General features: G+C 41.0%; 1 protein-coding gene across 2 annotated transcripts in view; it reads left to right on the top strand.

The window, feature by feature from the left end:
• The window catches only part of SLC10A7 (solute carrier family 10 member 7), a 221543-nt gene that overhangs the window by 178941 nt on the left and 19206 nt on the right, over nucleotides 1–23396 (top strand). For both annotated transcript variants that reach the window (XM_006209928.4, XM_031692479.2), the window contains 3 exons: nucleotides 5334–5499; nucleotides 6467–6518; nucleotides 15551–15624. In XM_006209928.4, the coding sequence (XP_006209990.1) occupies nucleotides 5334–5499; nucleotides 6467–6518; nucleotides 15551–15624 (292 nt within the window). The remainder of the gene's footprint in view (nucleotides 1–5333; nucleotides 5500–6466; nucleotides 6519–15550; nucleotides 15625–23396) is intronic.

Raw genomic sequence — 23396 nt, forward strand, 5'->3', positions numbered from 1 at the left:
ACTCTTTCTTGCACTAAGTAGTCATCGGATGCCGGCTTCCCTCCCTCCCCAGGAGATGTACGACCTTGGGTGAATCTGCCCTCTGCGCAGCAGTTCCCAAGGAGGAACTCAACTGAGGTCTTTCAGTCAATCAACACACCCTGCAGATGTGGGAATAACCATCTTGGTTCCTGAAGAGACAGATCTGGGGGGCACACCACAGCATCCACTACACATGCACTTTTTTTAAATTTTAATTTTATTCTTAGAAAAGAGACTAAATTTACGGAAATGCGGGAGGCTTTAAAAGCACTCAGAGAATGCCATTTAATTAAATAGAATAATTCTTGAATTATTAGTGCTGCTCACATAACAAGTATTCCGAATAAATCTTATGTCACCTATCTCTCGAACCTCTTTGCCACATTTCCTAAACTCTCACCTCCCCTGGCCTTTTCTCAATTCCTGCTTAATTTTTCTGTTTAGAACATCTATCTATCTACCTTCCCACCCCCAGCTCATTGTTCATTGGACTCTTTAATTCATACCTCCTTTGGGCCACCTGTCTGGAGTATGTTTCCCTCTTATTCTTTATTGTGACATCTTGTGGGAGTCCTTTCTTGGCCTTTGTCACAATAGATGCTTACCTTTTGTTTACTGTTAATGTTTGTCTCCCCCATTAGACTGTAAGCTTCATGAGGACAGGGAACCACATTTATTTTGTGTACCATTCCATACCCAGACCATAGGCCCCCAATCAGTATGTGCTGGATGAGTAAGCGAGGGAGTGAATGAGTGAGTGTTCTATGATCAACGAGGGAAATGCTGTGTCCTACAGAGGCGTGGCAGAACCCACCTGCCCTTCTCAGCTCTGGCCAGTTTAAGCTGTCGATTAGTGGATTAGTTTAAACCCATACTTATTCTCTTCGTTCTGAAAATAATTCCGTATGATAACTCAGGGCTCATATATTCTTCTCCTAGTGAATCTTGGAAATATCTCTGTTAATAATAAATGTCTGCACAACAAGGTCTTACTGTATATAGCATAAGAAACTATATATACTCAATATTCCATAATAAACCACAATGGAAAAGAATATGAAAAAGAATATATATATACATATAACTGAATCACTTTGCTGAACACCTGAAACTAACAGTGTCTTAAATCAACTAGATGTCAATACATATATGCATACATACATACATAAATAAATATTTAAAATAATAAATGTTTGACATAAACTGTATGGACCAAAAAAAAAAAAACTTTGTCTAAGCTAGTCAATGTTTTTTTTTAAAACATATAGGGTTATATAATTTATGTAGTTAAGAATATTTAACCAGAGAGGCTAATGAATTGTTAGATGGCTCGTCTTTGTGTGCCAACTAGTAAAGTGTTACAGTAAGTTATAAAGCAGTAAAGGTCGTCCAAAAGTAACTTGGGTAATTTTTTAAAAGTACTCTGTTTTTTCAAAGAATAAACTTTCACACTTGCAACTACCTACAAGCAAAAAGGTTGTGTGTTTACACCTGCCTCTTATAATCCAGTCTGGGAATTAAGAGTCACAGCCTCAGGCTCTCCCCCTAGAAACCACATTGCCTCCTCTCTTTCCTCACATTTTAACGCTCCTACATCCAAGCAGTCACTAAATGCCACCATTTCTTTTTTTGTTTTGTTTTGTTTTGTTTTTTCTTTTGAAGTATGGTTGATTTACAATGTTGTGTCAGTTTCTGGTGTACAGCCTAGTGATTCACTTATACATTATACATTATATGTATTCTTTTTCACTATAGGTTATTATAAGCTATTGAATATAGTTCCCTGTGCTGTACACTAGGACCTTGTTTATCTATTTTATTTATAGTAGTTTGTATCTGCTATTCCCAAACTCCTAATTTATCCCTCCCTCTACCACTTCTCTTTTGGTAACCATAAGTTTGTTTTCTATGTCTGTGAGTCTCTTCCTGTTTTATAAATAAGTTCATTTGTGCCATTTTTTTAGATTCCACCTATAAGTGATATCAAATGATATTTGTCTTTCTCTTGTCTGACTTACCTCACTTAGTATGATAATCTCTAGTTCAATCTATGTTGCTGCAGATGGCATTACTTCATTCTTTTTTTATGGCTGAGCAGTATTCCATTGCTCATTGTATATACACACCACAACTTTTTTTATCCAATCATCTGTCAGTGGACATTTAGGTTGCTTCCACATCTTGGTTGTTGTAAATAGTGCTGCTATGAATATTGGGGTGCATGTATCTAAAGCCACTTGGAGAAAAATAAATTTTAAAATTTAGATTTAACACGAAAAATGATCCCCACTCAAAAATCAATTTATAAATGTAAAGACAGGGCAGAAAAATAATTATAAAAAAAATCCACAAGAAAATACCCTGAAAAAAAAAATGAAGACACTTAAAACTGTGGCTCTTAACACTTACCTTGGTATATCAGCTTTCTTCCCCCAAAACGTATTATTTTCCCAGGGTTTAGCTTGGAGGTCATGCAGTAACTGATATCTGGCTCAGCCTATTAGATGTACAGGGATTCAGATTTAAGTTTCCCTTTAACCTTTCCTGGTGCTTAATTTAAAATAAAGAAAATCAAAATGTAGAAGATGAGACAATAAAATAAAAACCTTCCTGTGGAAGAGACTTTCCCTTCACTTTCCAGAGGGAAAAGCAAACAAATTAGTGAGGATTTGTTGTTTAGCTTTGAGTACATGAGTTTCTGTGAGCTGCAAGAGCAAATGATCCATCAGGTCGTGTTGATCTATTCCTAGCAAAGCCTTGTTTCCTGTAAGGTAATCAAACATTTGTATGAGGCAGAGAAGTTTGGAACATTTTAAAACAGCAGTGATTCTGATCAATTAGAGAATGATTGTGTCAAAAATATAAGAGAAGATGGGGTTCCTGCAGTTTATATCCAAAGCACGTATTTGAGGCGTATCAACACGACTTCACCCAGTAGCTTATGAAATATTTTAACACTTTTCTAGCTACAAAGGGCAAAAGCAGCTGCTTTGTGAATTTAATTTTAGAAGAGGGTAGAAAAGCCCTATGGAGGGTGGCAAGGAATAAAATGGCTTACTGAGAAAACACAGGCAAGTATCACTGTAAAATAAAGAACAGCGAAAGACAACCTGTTTGCCTCTAGGGCTGCTGTTTCACTCGTGGGTCTGCCCAGTTTCCAACTTTCTAGTTGTTTTCTTTATCAAGATTAAGTACCCAGCACTAACACATTGATGTGTTTAGAGGAAAGGTATTCTGGCTGGGAGGGTGCAGGATTTGGAACCTGTGTGTCATGCCGTGTTAAAAGAACCCTAATGTACTGTGAGACCCTGAGGACTTAGTAATGCAGGAAGAAGTCATTAGGTTGACTAAGTCAAATTACATCTTATAAAGTTGATTGATGATTAGAGATTTATCTTGGTCTTTCAAATGGCTTTGACTTCCGAGTTACACCTCATTCATATTTATTTGTTTATTTTGTCAGAGGGGTCGATGGTGGTGGGAGAAGATGCTTTGACTTTCGGATTTGGGATCATACGTTCTATAACCTATTGCCGAGAGGGACTTCTGTGTTTTTAACTATTGTACATTCAAACAAAATTGGAAGACAGTATCCATTTCAATAACTCCATGTAATTTATTTTCTTTCCGAAAGAAGTCGAGTTGCATTAAATTGGGGCCATTACCAGCTTTACACTACCAGAAACAATAGGTTATAAAATGACCTTTTAAATGAAGTCTCTGTAGCCTTCTAATCAGCACTTCCCCCATGGTGACATATCTGGATGTGAGGCCATCTGGGTCCCTCGAGCACCAAAACTTGCGTTCTAATACATCAGTCCATGGCTGAGTGACAGAACGGTGCTTCGGTCTCTATATGTCACTACACTTTAAGAAAAGAAATGAAGCCTAGATAAATTGCTCTGGTTTGGGATCACTTCAACAAAAACTAAAGAAAACACGATTTTTTATAGATGTAGCTGTAACTTTAATGATAAGATCTACTTTTTAAAATACTTGAGAGACATTATTTGTCTCTCTCTGTAAACCCTCTTTCTCTTCCCTCCCCACCCAGCCTTCAAGGTCTGCACCTGTACCTTGTACCAAACGGTCAGTTTTCTGCTGGGACTCCCTTTCCTTTCCTTCTTTCTTTCTTTCTTTCTTTTTTTCTTTTTTTAAAAAACACATTTCACTTACTGTCCTTGAGATCAGATGAAGTTGATCCAATAGCCATACATCCACAGGTTCTCTCGAGAGTCGTTTATTTGTTCTTGAGGCCGTGTGAAGGCATGCCTCATTGCGAATTAAGCCTTTTTAGCGACAGAGTAGACGATGACAGAACCCCATCAGCCTTGTCAGGAGAAGTTCCCTGACCTCATTATTGCTAATGGATCACGGTAATTCCGCCTGTTGTGAAATCTCATGTTCAATTATGCAGGCTAATGAGTGACTCAAAACTGAATATGTCTCAACTATAGTCCTCATTACAGGGTGTGCTCAGCCTCTTTCAAAAGCAAAAGATTTTGAATAGAGAGGTTCACTTTTATATCCAAACTTCAAGTTCTCACCCATGTTCAGGCTGCCCCCAGATTGAAATCTCTGATTTGATTTTAAAATAAGAGAGGATTGCTATATGACTTAATGTTTCACTCATCCTTTTGTAGGAACGTTAGGACAGGTTTATTCATTTTTAAGTGTTAATTCCGGAATTCTAAAAGCATGCAAATGGCATTTGTCTTTGGAATCACAAAAACTCTAGATAGTCAGAGTTTGAATTATTTAAACTCCCACAACACATGCACTTTTGCTTTTCAAGCATGAGTTATAATTTAATTAAAAACTTCTGGTGCATTGCTAGCATTTTAAATATTAATATGTTCCACGGATCACTTTCGATTATCTACCGTCTTGAAATTCTTGAAGATGTCAGATTTTTAAGATTCCCAAAGTTGCACTTGGAATTGTCTGTTGAGGCGAAGGGGACTGTGATAATTACACACATCCATTAGGATCAGCAGAGGAGATAAACTTTGGGGAGGCTTAATGGGCATGTCTCAGTGACAGCTAGCAAAGAGCATTTGGCATGATTAAGGGTGGATTTGAATGCAGTTGAAAGTATACTCTCATTATGGCCACCAGTGGAAGTTGCACTACAAATGTTAAATTCCCCAGAAGAAGAGTGGTGTGGCAGGGAAGCTTTGAAATCCACTGTGGCCATCATCCAAATTATTCTCTTTCCTTTATGTCTTTCTGCTGTCAGAATCACTTTGCGATGCCCAGCTCCACTCCGTCCATCTCTGAAAAGAGGCAACCTGTTGGTCTCTGTCTTTCAGGTCGTCCGAAGATACATCAAGGACTGGCTTGAAAGGAAGAAACCTCCTTTTGGTGCTATCAGCAGCAGTGTGCTCCTCATGATCATCTACACGACATTCTGTGACACGTTCTCCAACCCAAATATTGACCTGGATAAATTCAGCCTTATCCTCATCCTGTTCATAAGTAAGTTGGAAGGCGGGATATCCTTGCTCTCTGCTCAGCGTCCTCGGTAGCAAAGCTTAGGCACCTGTGTTCCTGAAACTCATTTCCAATGTTAATTTGATCAGAAGAGAATACTTCATTTCATATTGTATGTATGGACTCAGTGCCTTTCTCATGTGGATCTGCTTTTTAAAAAGACATCAGTTATGCACTTATGACTTAATCTCCTTTGTTTGTTATGTCTGATTTACAATGGTTGATGCCAGATGAAAGAAGCCACATTATCTGTCAAATTCAAATGTTTGATTTGAGCACTTTTTCGCCAGCTAATTTTATTGTAACTTTGAGTGAATCTTACCCTTTTTTGTGAATTAAAAATAGGACTTAGACGATACTATCACTTTGTAAGTATAGTAATTGGCTTGTATTGGTTAAAATGTGACTGTTCACGTAATTTTTTCTATGAAAATATACCCAAAGTAAGATAGTTTCATTTTAAGAAGCAGCAGACTCTAAAATGCAAGTTAACTGCTAGGCTCAAAAATCAACCTTTTTTTCTATTTATCCTGTAATACCAAAGACAACTCTTGGTAATTGTAATATTAAAGAACCTTTTGTTATTAAAGTTGACATGAGTTATTCCAAAATATATGTTATATGCTACCGCATTTATGCTATTTTCAGTTACTCGTAAAGCAGCTCTTCCTAAATTGAACACATTAAATAACCACACTTTAAACCAAAGAGGGTTTTAGGGTTGCCCTGAGTAGCAAACACCGTAGTTTATAACCGGGGATATCTTCAGTAAGGAGAAGTTGAGTCCTGCTCATTTAAATGATTCTGTCACTTGAGCAATGTATGTTTGTTTGGCTTGTTTTTCTATTTGAGTTCCCAGAAGTTTCAGATAAAACTAAGCATACCAGTGAACATGTTGCAGACGCTGCTTTTTACGGTGCTAATTGAGATTCCATCTTTTTTCCTTCCTCAGTATGTTCTATTCAGCTGAGTTTTATGCTTTTAACCTTCATCTTTTCAACAAGGTAAGTGATTTGCGATCTCTCGTTGTTAATTTCCTAGACGACGAATCACGCTCTTGACTTGGCTTCTGCGCGGCTGCCCTGTTGGTTTTTCTCCTGATCGCTCCCTCTGGCTCCTGCCACCCTCAAGTTGTGGACAGGACCCAAGGGTCTGTTCTTGGTCCTGGGCTCGTTATTCACATTGTGTGCTTAGGGGGCCTCCTCCGCTCCCCTGCCTCCAGCCCTCAGCTTCCCGCTGATGAAGCCCAGACCTTCCCTCCGACCATTCCTCCAGAGCCCCGGCACTGTTTGTTTATCACTTTCCACCTGGCCATCTTCACCCGACTGTCTTAACAAGACCTCAGACTCAAAGTATTCAAAATGGAATTCATCTTTTTCCCCAATACTTCCTCTTTCTGTCTAAATTTTTCATGGAACTACCATCCACAGCATTACTCAGACTGGAATCCTTCGCATCATTATTTTGAAAATGTCCTGATCCTACCTCAGTAGTATTTTTTTTGTGCTTCTGAGGCCACTTCCCTCATTCAGGCTCTCATGGCCTCTTTCTCCCTAGACTGTTGCCATGGAAATCTTACTGGTGTCTTCCTTTCCAGGCTGAACTTTTCTTCCACATTTCCTATTGCTTCCAGTAATTGAGTTCTGATAATAGCTCTCTTGTTTGGAGATCTTCAGTGGTAACCCAGTGCCTACAGGGTGGAGTTTATTTTAGGGGGGCTAAGTAAACCACTACTGGCGTTCATGCTGTCTAAGCTTTAGGCTGAGGTAAAATCTTTGCTGTTTGCTGGAGGAACCTCATGCATTCTCACTTCAGTCCCTTCCTTAGGCTATCCCCAAGTTGACACTGGTCTCCATGTCCTAGTTCATTTTTCATGTTCTTAGAGGTTCATCTCTCATGCAACTCCTTCCACCAGTGTTATACGTTCGACAGGTACTACTTAAGCCTTTGGTAGGAGAAAGTTACCATAGCAAATCCCACAAGTAATGATTCTGACCCCACATGAGTTTATAGACTGGAACTGTGCGCTGATAACTAAGTGTCCTTCTGGTGCTGCAGGAACATAACGTGCAGACGAGTCAAGGAAGAAAGCACTTCCAACAAGAGTGGGAGGGCAAGACCTCATGCATGAGATGGGATTCGACATGAGTCACTAAAATAGCTAATTATTCAGCAAACACAGATGCCATGTGGGAGTTCTTGGGAGAAGAAACAATAGTGCAAACGTAGACACACACACACACACACACACAAAGACTTGATAGAACAATAGGCGTAGAGGGAGATTAAAAATAGTAGTGGTAACTGGAAAGGTAAGCTTGGACCAGATCGCCAGGCCCTTGAATGCCAGGGGATGGCAGTGCGCTACCCAAGGGAAAGGGCCTGGGTTGTTTATGGCGCCCGCAGTGGTGTCAGAGCGTGGAGGGTTCAGGCCTCACATCAGGCGCTTGGCTCTTAGAGCACTCGGTGTAGCACGTGGCTGGTTGTAAACAGTCAATAAAAATTTATTGATTGGTGTAATTTGAAGCATTTTTCCCAAGCTTGTGGTTGTGATTTATGAAGTAAGAGTAAAGCCTAGAGCCATTAAGTCACAGGGAAACTGCGACTTAAGTGGGGAAGTCTGAGAGCAGGAGCTATTTTAAAGTCCTTTTTGTAAACGGCTTGTTACGGCACCTTCGAAAAGACGTTGGCCTTTCGCTGGCTGGCTGTTTGCTGGTCCTTGCGGCGGAAGTAATCATCAGACCCCCTCATCCTATCCAGGAAGGATACAGATCTCCTGTCAGTGGCTGCAGAATTCCTTGAAAAGCACAGAATAGCCATTCTTGGGATCACTGAAGGGGGGGGGTGGGGAGTATGGCAACTAGTTGAATCAGAGGGAACATTTCAGCATGGAGTCGGCTGGGCTGTCATAAGGCCTTGGTTTTGAGGCCCTTCTGTTCTGCCTTGTGCTGCCTTCAGTGAAGTTCAGTGAAGGTTTTTGGGGGTTTTTTTGGGTTTCGGGGGGGTCATTAGGTTGGTTGGTTGGTTTAATGGCAGTACTGGGGATGGAACCCAGGGCTTCATGCATGCTAGGCATGCGCCCTACCACTGGGCCCTCCCCCCAGTTCTGGGGTGTGTTGAATTTGCTTGGCCCCCTGTCAGACATGTATGTTCTTTGGTAAACAATGGAATATGGAGTAGCTCTAATCGTGTTTCTGGCTAATGGTTAATGGCTAACACTCCATTAAATTTGGAGGATGTTTCAATTGGACAAAATTTACAAGCTGATTTTCACATTCTGCTTTCATGCTGGAAGGCCTCATAGCACCTGAGGATTTGATTGGAGGAATGAAAAACAGCAGCATGCAGGCACTGTGCTAGGGACTGTGTCATTCTGACCGTGAAAGACTACGGTACTATTTATTTTCGTTGCTGTTTTGCAGATGACGACCCACACTCAGAGTAGTTCAGGGGCTTGCCTAAAATCAGATTTTAGTAGTTTAGAGCTCACCCCAAATCAGATGGCAAATAGTGCGCTTAGAATTGAAATTCATTTCCATTTGACATTTCCAGAAGCATTTACCCATGCTTTTTCCACTGCGCTAAACTATTTCGTTTACTTTTTAAATTCATCATACTTGTTTTGGTTGGGGAATTTGTAGAGAGTATTTAACTGGATTCTTCGAGTTCATACACACATACAAACAGATTAGTCAAAGATACCAAGAGAGCCCATTGAGCGTCCTTTTCTTTTCCTCCTTTTTATTCCTTCCTTCTTAGAATTAGTGAAATTGGACTGTGGTGCATTTTTTTTTCTTTTACTTACCAGTTAATAAAGCTAAAACCAATCCAGATATCAGGAGACAAAAATCTCATCATGGAAATCGGCCTGTCTTTTTTTGTGCAGGATGCCAGTGACCTCTGATGGTGGAGGTTTAGCGTAAACCAGGAGAGACCCAGCCTAGAAAATTCAACCTCCCCGCAACACTCTGCTTCTGTGGTTAGCGTTCTCAGGGCCATAGACCTGACCTGTCACCGTGGTACTGTCTGGCCTGTGAGCCTCTTCTGCTCTGCATATTTAAAATATATTTGAGAGTTATTATTCTGTGTTCTCATTTATCTGTCTGCAGAATAATGTCAGGGTTAAAATTGCCAACCCTGGAGTCAGAGGGACTCGAGGCTGAATCCTGTTTAACTATGTCGTAACTTTTGTCACTTTCCTCATTTGTAAAGTGGAGATAGGTACCTCCTACTATCTCTTCGGGTCATTGGGAGAATTAAATAATATGCACCTAAAGCCCTGAGCCTAATACCTAGTGTATAGTAAGTGCTCAAGAAATGTTAGCTGCTGTAAAATATTTATTATAGCAACATAGTTTATATTATTTCAAAAACTAATTATGGATGAGAGAGAATTAGCATTTCTAGTTTTGTAATACATTCTACTTGATGCTTCTCTGTCTCAGTTGCTAGGAACTGGGAGTCGATTCATCAAACCAAGAGTCTGTTGCCCATAGTGACCGAAGCTTTCTGCAACTTTCAGAAGCTTCAACGTTAAAAGAAAAATGTTGAAAAAGCTTAGAAAAAGAAAGCAATAATTGGGAGCCTTTTAAAAATATATGTGAGACAGTTTGGTAGGTGAGTGACTAGAGTAATGGGAACGAGAGTGTCCCTAGGGTGACAAAAGAAACTGTGAGGAAAGGAAAAGGAAGAAAACAGGTATTCGGATATTTGTATTAGGTGCTTCAGTCTTTATCAGGACATTTGCAGTCAGATGTCTCATTGAGCCTCTCGCCACAGCCCTGGGAGGGAAGGACGGTGGCCTGAAGGGTGAGGGAGGGAGAAAAGGGGGGTGGACGACCATTGCTGTTAGTGGGAAGTGTCCTTACATCTCAGAGAGGGGGCGGCCCGCCAGAGCTTTCAGTAACTTGTCTAGTACCACACGGCTAATGACAGACAAGGACTCTCAAAACAGGAAAGACAAAACAGGTACAGAGGTTCACAAAGGAGAGTCTTTCACGTGGAAGATTCCCCCTGTGAAAACAGTGGGCTTAGGTGGAACCACCTCAGAGGACCTCCTCTGCTCCACATTCTGTAATTCTCCTCGTAAAGCCTTCTGACATGTTTTCCTTTGTGGGTACTGCAAAGGAAGGCAAAATAAATATTATGTGGAAAACACTGACTGAAAGCTTTGTGAGAGACTAAAGAGACCAGTTGAGAAGAAAAGGAAATAAACATCTCGAGGGAAGCCAGAGTAATCAAAAGGATTATAAAAACAAGATAAAAAGAAAATCAATATTAAAAAGAGATAAGGTAGAGTTAGAAAATAAATCATAATGGGATGCCATTCAAGAGTGTGAACAGATACAGTAGAGATGCTAATCGCTGAAAGTAATTCTAGTTATTACTGCTTAAGAGAATGGACGGGCGGCTTCGTTCTTCTGTGTGTTGTCCTGACTTCCTGCCGCTGGGTGGGTGAGGGAGGGCCACTTACTAGGAGAGCTGCTCTCGGACACTGAGTTGTGTGGTGGTTTCAGCTTTCTGGTTTTGACAATGTTTTGCTCAGATGGCAAACGCGTCTTCAATATTTGGGGCAACCTACTTTAGGCAACTGGGCGTCAAGATCCCTTTTGGGAAAACACAAGACAAACTGTTATTGTATTTGGCCACTCGGTGACGAAAGAAATACTGGATGCAAAGTGCTTAGAAGAGTGCTCAGTAAATGTTTGCTGCTGTGCTCACTCACCACCACCACCCCACCATCATCAGCTTCCTCCTCATTCGGGCGGAGGGTTAAGTGAGCACGACCGGCTTTCTCCAAGATCCGTGATGTGGAACAATGGTCTGGTTAAGGCAGCCCTACCTAGATGGAATATTGTTTTGTTTTTAGCACAAAAACTAGCACTTTATTTTTTTATTTTCTCTTTTACAATTTTACACTTTTTCCCATTTTTTTTACTGAAATATAGTTGATTTACAATGTTACATTAGTTTCTAGTGTACAGCATAGTGATTCGCATATATATGTATATATACATATATATATATACACACACACACACATTTTTTCTCATATTCTTTTCATTACAAGTGGCTATAATGAAAACAAAACTTATGGTTACCGGGGGAAAGGGGGAAGGAGGGATAAATTGGAAGTTTGGGATTAGCAGATACAAACTACTATGTACAGAATAGATAAACAACAAGGTCCTACTGTATAGCACAGGGAACTGTATTCAGTGGCTAATAGTAACCTGGAAGGAAAAAGAATATGATGGAATATTGTTTTTTAACCTTAAATATTTCATTATTATGTCCCAATTGCCCCTCCCCACTGAAGGACTTTGTGGCCGCAGAACTGTAGGGCAGTGTTCCAACCCACAGCAGGCTGCAGACCTCCCAGCGCGGACTTACTTACCGCAGTCCCCTTGCCCAGGAGCAGGGGACTAGTAAGCATGCCTTGCAGGCACCCTCTTTGGCCACACTGGAAGTGCCACTCCAGCCTGGCAGCCAGCGCCAGGTTAAGTCAGAGCCTTCTCGGCCAGGGAGGTTTTGACACGTTAGAGATGTGTTGTAATCTGGAAAAAGACAAATATCACGCAAAACAAAGCTCGCCCAAGAAGAAGTGTATCGCCAGACTCTCTTGGAAGACAACCAAAGCGCAAAAATCCAGATGCAGCAACACTCGGGGACAAACACAGGCAGCCAAAGACTTGAGAGGTCCTGTCGTGTTACTGACACCACAAGCTGTGCGTGGAGAGCAGCCCCGAACCAGCTGGAGGCCAGCTGGGTGCGCTCCGTGTCCCACCAGCCCAGGTGGGCCTTCTTTCCCAGGGAAGTTTCTTTACTCATCGTGCACTGACTGCGGATCCTATTCCCCAATCTGCGTATTTCAGGTTCTTCTCATTTCTCAGGTTCTCAGGCCTCAGTGTTACCTCAAATCCTCTGTGGGTGAATGAAGTGCCTCATGCTTTATAAAGAAAGTAAAATCTCTGACATAAATTATTTCTTTCTTATTCTCTACCTGGAAAATGTCTGTAATTTTTACTTACCTTTGTCTTCTTTTGGGGGGGGATAGGCGTGGAGTTAATGAGGTTTATTTATTTATTTTAGAGGAGGCACTGGAATTGAACTCAGGACCTCGTGCGTGCAAGGCATGTGCTCTGCCGCTGAGTTCTACCCTCCCCCATCAGCTTGTCTTTTTTTGCACAGACTGCAGGACACTCCTCTTGGGCTAATCCCCTCAGCCGTGTCTTCCCAGCCCCTCTGAGGCCATGGTTTTGTCCGTAATTTCTCACTGCTCTGTCTGTATTCTCTTCCATAGTCCTGTTCAGCTCCATGGCCCTTTTCTTCTCTTCACCAGATTTCTTGAAAACACAGCCCCCTCACTACTGCAGATTCAGTACACTTGAACATCAGCTCCTGGGCCTCTTCGTCCATTCCCTATTCCCATGAATGCTTTAATGCTCCTCTTGGTCCCAGAAGCTCAAAGTTTCCAATTTCCCTTTAATCTATCTTCTTCTCTCCAAGCAACGTGAACAATAAAAAGTATAAACTAGCTGTATGAAACACTTGCAGTGCGCCAAGTTCTTAACAAACATTGGCCTCTCTCCTCATGCCAACCCTCAGAAGCAGGCAGTATTATATGCATTTTATAAATAAGCAGAAGGATGGTCTGGATTTAAATCCAAGTGTGTTTGCCCTCATGCCTGTGCTCTTAAGCTGTTGGGAGGGACTATTTCATAGAAGTTACCAGTTAACAGGTTCTTTTAATTCTTCTTCATGGCTCTTACCACCAGCCCCTGCCCTCACTGGGGTTCTTGAGGCCCTAAGTCTTTCTGTTCCTGGCCTCAGCTCGTCAGCCTCAGTCTTAGACTGGGCGGGGTGATCACTCTTCCTTACAGACAGATCTGACTGTGTCATTCTACTATCCCAAGTCCAGTAGCAACATCCCTTCTGCTGTCTTATCAAGTCCACACTCCTGTTCGTAAGCACGTGTCCCGGCACACCAAGTCAGCCTCAAGGGTCTGCTCTCTGCCGACCGCCCCTCACTCCCATTCTTCAGTTCCTGCCCCCTCCCTGAAACACGCATCTGTGCATGTCTGAACCCGTTCCTTCAAGCCTCGCTCGGTTGTCATGTCCTCCAAGAAGGTCCTCCAGGTGCTCCATCATCATGCCAAGCTTGAGATCATCCTTCTCTGCAGTACCAGTTTCTCTCTTTCTCCCTCCCTCCCTCCTTCTTTCTCAACTGAGGTGAGACAGCAGAAATTCACTTTGGAAAAATGTTATTTAAAAAAAAAAAAGCTGCAGGTAAGACTGGTTGGGAAGCATGAAATTACAGTGATTTTTTTATCAAATGAGAGGCGATATAAGGGCAGTTTAAATATTCTCTTAACATATGCACAGAGGAGGAAGTGGAGGAGGAAAGGGTCCTTCTCCCCTCCAGTGAGCATACAGCAAAAAGCCAGGATGTGGGAGCTATTTAGGGGAGCTTTTTCTCCCAGTGGAAGTCATATATAAGGATGAGATTACTAAGGGCAATGGTGGGATCTCTTTCTTTAGAGATCCTTAACAATGGTTAGGTGGTTATATCTGCAACCATATCCATGCCTCAGGTTCTAGGACACTTCTCCATTTGCTAACTCTTGTCTGAGTTCAGGGCAGGGAATACGTAATCTCACTATACCTTCCAACTCTGAGTCTGCAGGGAGAAATAGTTTCTAGCCTATCAAAGACACAATAATAATATTTACATTTCTAGCCTTGTTGGTTCCTAGCTCTATAAATCTTTATACTCTAAAATAGGAAATCTCACTATAATATTCACCACTAGTGACCCTCATAACATTTAAAAGATTTTGACTCAGCAAGATTTTTTTTTATGCTTAACATATTATGTAACAATAAAGCATAGCAGTTAAGAGCATCAGCACAGGAGCCAGACTTGATTTAAATCCCGGCTCTGTCACTCACTAGCTATGGGGTCCAGAGTAGGTCATAACTTCTGTGTGTCTCAGTTTTCTCATCTGTAAATAGGGATATTGTATTGCCTACCTGATGGAGCTTATGTCTTTACATGCAAAGATCTTAAAAGAGTACCTGACCATTTACAGCAACCTGGATGGGCCTAGAGATTATCATACTAGGTGAAGTAAGTCAGACAGAGAAAGACAAGTATCACACAATATCACTTACATGTGGAATCTAAAAAAAAAAAAAAAAGACACAAATGAACTTATTTACAAAACAGAAACAGACTCACAGACATAGAAAACCAACTTATGGTTACCAAGGGGGAAAGGGACAGGGAGGGGAAGGATGAATTGGGAGTTCATTCAGTATTTGTAGATACTAACTACTATATGTAAAACAGATTTAAAAAATAAGGTCCTACTTTATAGCACAGATAACTATATTCAATATCTTGTAATAGCCTATAAAGAAAAAATATGAAAAAATATATATGTAAATGTATAACTGAATCACTATGCTGTACGCTAGAAATTAACACAACATTGTAAATCAACTATACTTCTATGAAAAGAATACCTGAGATATGGTAACTGCTAAAAATTGGTAATTTCTTATTTTTACTAAAACATATGATGTTAAATCTTTATTCATACCATGTCGTTCTCAAAGGCATGTGTTTGCTTCCCAAAGGATGCATTGCTCCTTGAGGGGAGCAGTTTTAGAGATACATTAACTCTTTCAAGCCGCTGGGTTAAAATCAAGCGATAGCTTAGTGGCTTAGCTCACGGAGTTCCTGGCTGCACAGTTTTTATAAACTTCTGCACCACAGGCTGATGACATATGTAACCTTAGAAGAGCTCCACAACACATTTTTAAAACTATCTCCTTTTCATGGATGAACAACTCAGAAATTATTGTCTAAAATGAAAATTTAAGCATCTGTGTGCATTTTGGTATAGAATGACTTCTGTCACCAGGATTGATCAGAGGGATGTTAACGTGAAGGAAGGTGCTACATTTGATTTAGGATGTGTTAAATAGGCTTTTTATTAAAGTATTTGTAAAACACTTTTTTTCCCCCTAGGAATAATTCGAGTTTCACGCCAGCAGACACCGTGGCTATCATTTTCTGTTCCACACACAAATCCCTCACATTGGGTAAGTGATTTGCTGATTTTAAAACCAACTTAATATTACCCTCAGAGAATTACATCCTATGATTTTGATATTCAAACAACTGTTCAGATTATATGGAATGGGGTATTGTCCACTTTGTTACATAAAGAACAATAGCAAAGTATGAATGGGTCATTGCTCTGAAATATTGTTATTTGATTGAACCAATTTTTGAGGGCCTAAATTTAATAGTATAGGATTTAGCTTTATTTGTAATCATGTTTTCGATTCTCATAAAATGTCTTCAATGTAGAATGCTAATGTTAAAAGCTGGCAGAAGAATGGAGGGTGTGGTTGGGGGTTAGGAGGGTGCAATGAGCAAAAGCGTGGCTTTAGAAGGCTCCATAGTTACCTCTGGAAAATGTTAACTTATCTTCTGGAAGCATGGAGTAAGGTGGGAATAATGTGATTACTCTAATTTGATTTTGACATTAGTTTGAAGTTCATGTCAGAATGTTATTTCTCTAAAGAAGCAGTATAGTTATCATTAACTCAATCTGATTAGCCCCGAAAGTGAAGTGAGTATTTTAATGGACAAAAATAGATCCAAAAAAGTGCTATTTCCTACTTAGCTTTATCCAGTTTAGTGGCATGATCTCAATAACCCATCCAGACCTATCTGGAGTCCATGTTTTTAGTCATTAAAAGTCATTGAGTAATCAGATGCTCTATTGATGTATACATCATTCATCATTCACAGGCTCCTTGGGGTAGCAGGTACACGGTGGTAAAACTAATATTAAAAACGCATTTACATTTTGGTGTGTGACTAACTTTAGAGAATAAAAGATCATGACGTTCTCTGAGTCTGCTCATGTCAAAGTTCAGTCTGTAAACTGGAAAACGAAGACACGTCATAATGGTTTCACTAACCCCAAACACATCTGTCTGATAGAATCTGTCGTCAGTCTTGCAGAGTTGAGGAAATGATTTAGAAATTGGACAAATTCTTCAAGAAACAGTTGCTATGGAGGGCTTCCACTTACTTGAATAAATTACGCACATACTGTTCATCCACTGCGGTATGTCTGTTAGGTTTTCTTTGTAATCACCTCCAATTGAAGTTGAAAGAGCTTTGGAAGCCACATTCCAATCCTGATGTTGTGACCCTGGGCAAATCACTTAACCTCCCTGAACCTTGGCTTTCTCATGCTTTCTCATCTGTAAAATGGGGTGGATAATACTTGGTAAGCTATTGTAAAAATTAAAGATAAAATTTGTTAAGTACCTAGCACAGTACTTGTACATAATACAAGTCAGTACGTGACAGACTACGTGCAGCAATTGCACTGTGTATTTTTTTTTTTGAGTGGAGGCACTGGGGGTTGAATCCAGGACCCCATGCTCACTAAGTACGTGTTCTACCACTGGGCTGTACTCCCACCCCAGTTGCACTGTGTCTGGATTGCTGGGGGTGAAACGAGGTAGCCCACCCAGAGAGCTTGATGTGCTTCCTGGCACATGGCGGGCACACTTAGAGCAATGGCTGTTGTTATTAGTTATTAACTGTATTAGTTATGACCGTGTTACCATTTCCAAGGTTCCAGTCCCTTGACCCTGGAACATCTTGTAGATGTTCATGTAACAGTTGTGGTTTAATAATTGACCTCAAATCATCTCATACATTTTTCCCCATGTGGTTGTTGAAATGTGATGCCTGCTGCTTTAGGTCTCCTGAACAGTAAGGGGCCGTTATAAAGGCAGGGATTCCAGAGCCAGGCGCTGCCAGACTCCTGAGAGGTCGGGAGTCAGGGATCAAATGCACCTGTGTCCTTAGAGCAGGTGCTGTGCCCTAGCTACACCAAATACGCTTTTGCCTTTCTGCCTTTCAAACCCGCCCTGCCCCTAGAATGTGCTTTTGTCAGGAAAACCAAAATAAGTTCTGTTTGTTTGTTTCTCCATTATGTTTTTCTCTGCTGAGCTGGCGGTGTCGAACAAAGAGCTCAACCCAAGAAGTATACTGCAATGTGATGAGTATTCTTTTCTTTTCTATAAGCAGAATACCTCCCCTTTGGTCTTTTTTTTCTTTGCATTTTTCTTAATCTCAAAGCCATATGCTTCTGTTCTCAATTCTTCCTAATTTTCAGGCAAACAGATGGGTGCTCTGAACACTAATCAAAAGTAGCTGTTTTACTAAAAAGGATTGGGTTAACTCGGACTTTTGTCTGCGTTTGCACTTTGTTTCTGCAGCGTTCTCCCATGAAACAGATACTCAGATCCTCCAGTGAGATACTGATGTGTGGTATCTAAGTAACCAGGTTAGTGTAAATCCTTCCATATTTCCATAACATGGTAGATCCGGCCTCTCCTGGAACTGGAAGAGCAAACTGCTCATCCTGACTCTTCTACTGAGACAGCCCCAGGCCTCAGTTTCCTAAGCTCTTAGATGAGGAAATTTTATTCCAGCGAGGCGATTCTGTCATGCCTTGATCAGAACCAGCTTCCTTCCTGCAGTCTCCTAGTTAACATTTATAAAAATGATGTCCTCGCTGCTTCCTATCTCAGTGAGGTGCCATGGGTCACCCTCGTCCAGGAACACCCTTAGTTCTACATACAGCAAGGGGTGTTTGCATCTTATTGCTAGCATGGCCTTGTTAAGCCCTGTGCACTTACTGTATCAGTTTTCACAAAGTCCAATGCGTGTTTTCCTCTCCTGGTGACCTGACATCTCTGGTGCAGAGGATGTGCGTGGCAGTGACCTGAGCTCCAGGCTGATGATTATCCTAACAGGACTTCTCTGCTGCATGGCCGCGACAGAACATCCCACTAAGTATGAAGAATTCATATTTCAGAAAGCAGGGGGCACATTTCAGGGAATATCACTCAGAGTTATACTTTCCCTTACCTCTCACACCAACATGAAACACACAGCAGATTTTAATGTATCTATTTTGCATGTAGAGACTATATCTGTCCCTTTTGTGATCACTGTCAAAATATTTCTTCTAGTAATTTTACACACACACACACATCTTAAATAGAATACAGTAAGAATGCCTTATGAAATAATATGTATTATCACATCCAGTATTTGTATTTAAGAATAAATTATTGCTGGCAAAGTGGTACCCAGGTAACTAATGAACCAAAGACGAAAACTCTGGCCTGAGACGCCTCCTGGATACCCTCTTGTCCGTACACTTGTGGTTTATTTTATTGTTCTTGCTTTCGCCCTGTCTCAGTCTCTTCGGTGCGCTTGCATCTACACACATGCTGAATTTGATTCATGGCTTTTATTAGGGCATTTGCCATTGATTGATTAGTTCTTCGTATTAGTACTTTTTCTATTGATTGATTGCAGATGAAGTGACTATTTGACCTTTAATTATGAGGCTTCCTATTGAAAATGACATTGAGCTATGGCTTCACATAATCCATCTGGAAAGCCTGACATGATGCCACTCCCTGGAGTTCGTTCAGGAAGGAGGAGGAGGCCTGGAGGAAGTGCAGAGCTATCACTGGGCCTCGTCTGAACAAAACTACAGGGCTTGTGTGCTGCTCGCCTAGAGTTGCGACTCAGGGTCGGAGGTAATTATATCTTGTCCAGACAGCATCACTTGCTGTGGGTTGCCCTAAAAGCCATGAACTCTCCCAGATTATTCTCTAGTTGGATGGTGATACTCGTATAATAATGAGAAGGTATTTTACAGAGATAGGAGAACAGCTTGCACCTCGTTACTAATGGTTCAGTGCACGCCCAGTCGGGCTCATTGTGAAAAAAATTCCAGCCTTGGGTCATAATCCAAGGTTTGAATTATTAGTATTTCACTTTTTAAAAATCTTTTTCTCTTGAGTATTCGAGTCACTTTGCTTATCCAGAGTTCTAACATGCATAGAAAGCTTTCTCGTATTCCTAGAAAGAGAATGTTTAAGGATGTTTGAGATCCTTAAAGTGTATGTTTATAGTAGTTTTTCATGTTTTCAAATGGCAAGATTGAAAGCGTACACTCTTCGAGTGTGTCAGCTGACAGCTGGCAATCAATTGTGAGGTTCCCAGATGTTGCTTGTTTCCAAAGGCTTTTCCGAATTGGAAGAATGCTGTTTAAATTTTAAATAGCATGTCATGAGCAACGTTTATTAAAAGTCCACTATGGGCCTTACCATTTATAGACATTTGTACACAGAGACCAATCACAGCAGCTGTGCTGAATATTGAACTTCATTATGAGTCTGCACTTGCATTTACACAGCTGAGCGGTGACGAGAAACTGTGCATTAAGCAAGAAGAACATAGCTTTTTGGTAGACGTGGGATTCTGGAAAGAGTGGAACAGATTGCCAACCTGATTATCACCAATGATTCTAGTCTGGATTCAAGTTCCAGTTCTCTCACCAAAAGCTGGAACAAACACTTAATTGCCATCAGCCTCAATTTCCAAATCTGTAAAATGAGAAGATGAACAAGTCGGGTCCCTGAGATTCCTTCCAGTTTTAGGCTTCTGTGAGCCTGGTGCGAAGTGATTGATGTTACCGTTAAGTTCCCCTGCTCTGTGCGAAAAGGAAAAGAGTTCTGGAAAGGAACAGCTATGTAAATAATGTTACAACATTACAAGAAAGGAGATAAGACTGTTACGTTTTCCTGAAGAGGTTCAAAAATATCTTCATCCTCTCTGAAGAGTTTCACGGGAGAAACAAAATATGAAAAGGATTTTGTTTTCCATTTTATTTAGAAGCTTTTCAAGAGAGCTAAAGGATTACCTGCAGCTTGGGCTGAAACGATTGCTTGACAGCATCCGGGTCATTTTCTCAAGGGGAAATGGAATTGAAATACAGCAGTTGGCATTTCTGTTTTTCTTTTCCCTGTAAAAGCTTCTTTGCGATTCTATTTGGCACACAAAGCCTATTATCTTAATAAAACTGCCCTACGATTGGGAAGCACTTTTTTAAACCCTTTAATTCACTAAGTCGTGTTACTTAAACAATCTCGAGTATTAGTAAGTCAGTAATTATGACCAAGAAATGAAAGCATAGAAAAAAGTGTTAAATTTATTCCAGATCATGTGACTAATAGAGGGTAGATTCCAGGTCTCCTAACATCCAGAACTGCATTGAGAAACACGATATGAAAGCACTTTGAAGACCAAAATGTACTAGACTGAGCCAAAGTATTATAATTGTGCCCTCTCAACATAGGTTTGAATTATTTTATTGATTGTTTAAGGAAAAACCATTACTTCTGATTACATTGTTCATTACAAGACAGTTTTAAAACAGTCAGTATCTCTCACTGTGGCCGTAAGCATATATTCCTTGTGGCCTAGTCATAAACTGGCTCTCATTCCTTATATTTTCTTTATTAATGAAAGGTTATGTTCTGTTTAAAGTGTGCCTTGATGAGCCAGACCTTACCTTTCATGGGCTATCACTGTCTACACTCTGTTCTTGCAGACTAAGAGCTGCAGTGCTGTTTGACAGCAACCTAGTAAGGGGAAAACGGGAGTCCAGAGTAAAGAGAAGATAGCCTGTGCTTGGGGCATAGCTGTAAGTGTATTTTCTGTCCTGCAGTTTGCTCCTGCAGGTCTGTAAGGACAGGCAGTTTGGGGACCTCTACCATCTGACAGATTATTAAAGATGCCTCTGAAATTGAAGACCCAGTAGGTTTTACCACCATGCTGGAGACAGGTGGGGGAGTGTCTTGTTTCATAGTATTTTCTGATCCACAGGAGGAAAGAGAAAAATGCCAGTTCTCAAACAACGTGATACACTTAGGTTCCTCAGAGGTTTACAGATCATTTTGTTTTGAACTCTTGATTCTGAGTTGGTGTCTGAAATTCATCACTAGCATCTCCAGACTTTGTAATAAAGATTTAGGAAGTCCCCAGTTTCCACGGAAGTATCAAATTAAAGACATTAACACCTCTTAGGAGCACAGACATTGTAAACTGAGTATAATTCAATTTAAAAAAAACCCTTTTTGGGGGATCCCTAGCCTGACCCTCATGTCCCATTCTTCTTTGTTCCTTTTTATTTTATCTATTCTTATTATTTTAAGGAGGGGGTAATTAGGTTTATTTATTTACTTACTTTTAACCGAGGTACTGGGGACTGAACCCAGGACCTCATGTATGCTAGGCAGACACTCTACCACTGAGCTGTACCCAAGTCCCAACTTCTTAATGTTACAGCAGATGTCTGCCATACTCAATGTCCACCAAGACCTCTGCCCTGATACCCCCATGCTTCTTTCTGCTCTTTCTCCACGTTTACCTATGCCAGGGACTGTTAGAAGTTTTTAACCGCAACCTGCAGTTAGAAATACCTTTGACAGTGTGATCCAGAAAACATTTGCATGTGTGTAAAAGTTTTACAAAACAACGTCCACTCTTACTTTATGTGATACATCCCACATTCTAACCAAGTGGTAGATAAAAACCCATTAAAGTGATTTTACAGCTCATTAATGGGGTCATAATCCAAGGTCTGAAAAATACGACTTTATATCTTGCTTGGTGAAATTTTATCGCCTTCCTCAAATAGTGACCATGTAGGCTTTGGCTACTACTGTCCCTTTTCCACTGAACTTTAAGCCAAATTTCTGATACCAAGTAGGAATCAGAACTAAATTAATAAATTCAAACTAGGAATAATTCTTGATTTGCAGTAAGATCAGCTCCATTCAGATTTCATTAATCCAGCTTATATAATAGAGTTTCTATACTTTTTGTTGATTTGTTTTTAATTATTTTTTCTCTATTCAACATGTTTTCAGTTAGTAATAATAACAATGAACATTAATTAGGTACTTAAGAGGCAAACCCTGTGCGAAGTGCTTGTTACAGGACTTTGTTACGTGACAATACTTCACGTTGACAGTGTAGATTTCAGTTCCCAGGACAGCCCACCGCTCTGATGGAGAACTCTCACTGGCATGTGCAGTAAGAAAGCACCCCAGTGGCAGCTACAACAGATGCCTGTGTTATCTGTATCTCTCTTAACCAGCGACTTTGCTAATTAGCTTAATAAATTCAGAAATAGGTTTTTATTGATGAAATTACTGACTTGTTGCTTTGCATCGTAAGTACAATAAACAGACCCTCACTGATACGCAGACTGCCTAAAAACTTAATAGAGACACGCTTCCCACTTTCTGAAAGAATCTAGCAAATCCTATAGCCTGAGTATGAAATCCCCAGGGCTGTGCGGGAGGCCTGATTGCTACCCGGTTTTGTGCCCAGCCTCTGTTTGGAGGACCGGTAGTCGCCTGAGGCTGACTGTCAGGGTCACTGAACCCTGCTCTGGACTGTAACCTTGGTCCCTTGAGATACCTCCTCCTGCCAGGTGCTGGTGAGAGCACTTGAAAGGTCAGGGCTGGGACTTTATCTGACAGGCACGATAGGTCTGCTGAAACTGCTTTTGTGCTTGATTGCTAATACATGTTGTGTTAAAAATGCACGTATGTACGGCAGCTCACTTTTCAGAGCTGCTGGCAAGGGGATGGAGGGGATCTTCACCTACCCTTAAAACGTCTTTAGCCACTACACACTGTCTGCCCAAAGGACTCTGGATCTTACGCCTGACCAGCCTGGTGTAGGTCACATCCGTGCCACGCATCAGCTGCCATCACTCCCACGGTGACCCCCATAAAGGAAGTGCGATCCCAAGGGCACTCCTCTTGCCCAAGTCGCGTGACCCCAGGTGGCAGAGCGGGGCGTGCAGCCAGGTCTGACTCTTGGCCGCTGTGCCGAGCAGTGAGGAGAGTTTTGCAGAAGGTCCTCTGCTGTGAAACCCGACTTCTGGCATCAGCCCTTGGTTACT

This window comes from Vicugna pacos, chromosome 2 (genome assembly GCF_048564905.1).
Source record: "Vicugna pacos chromosome 2, VicPac4, whole genome shotgun sequence".
Classification (NCBI taxonomy): Eukaryota; Metazoa; Chordata; class Mammalia; order Artiodactyla; family Camelidae; genus Vicugna; species Vicugna pacos.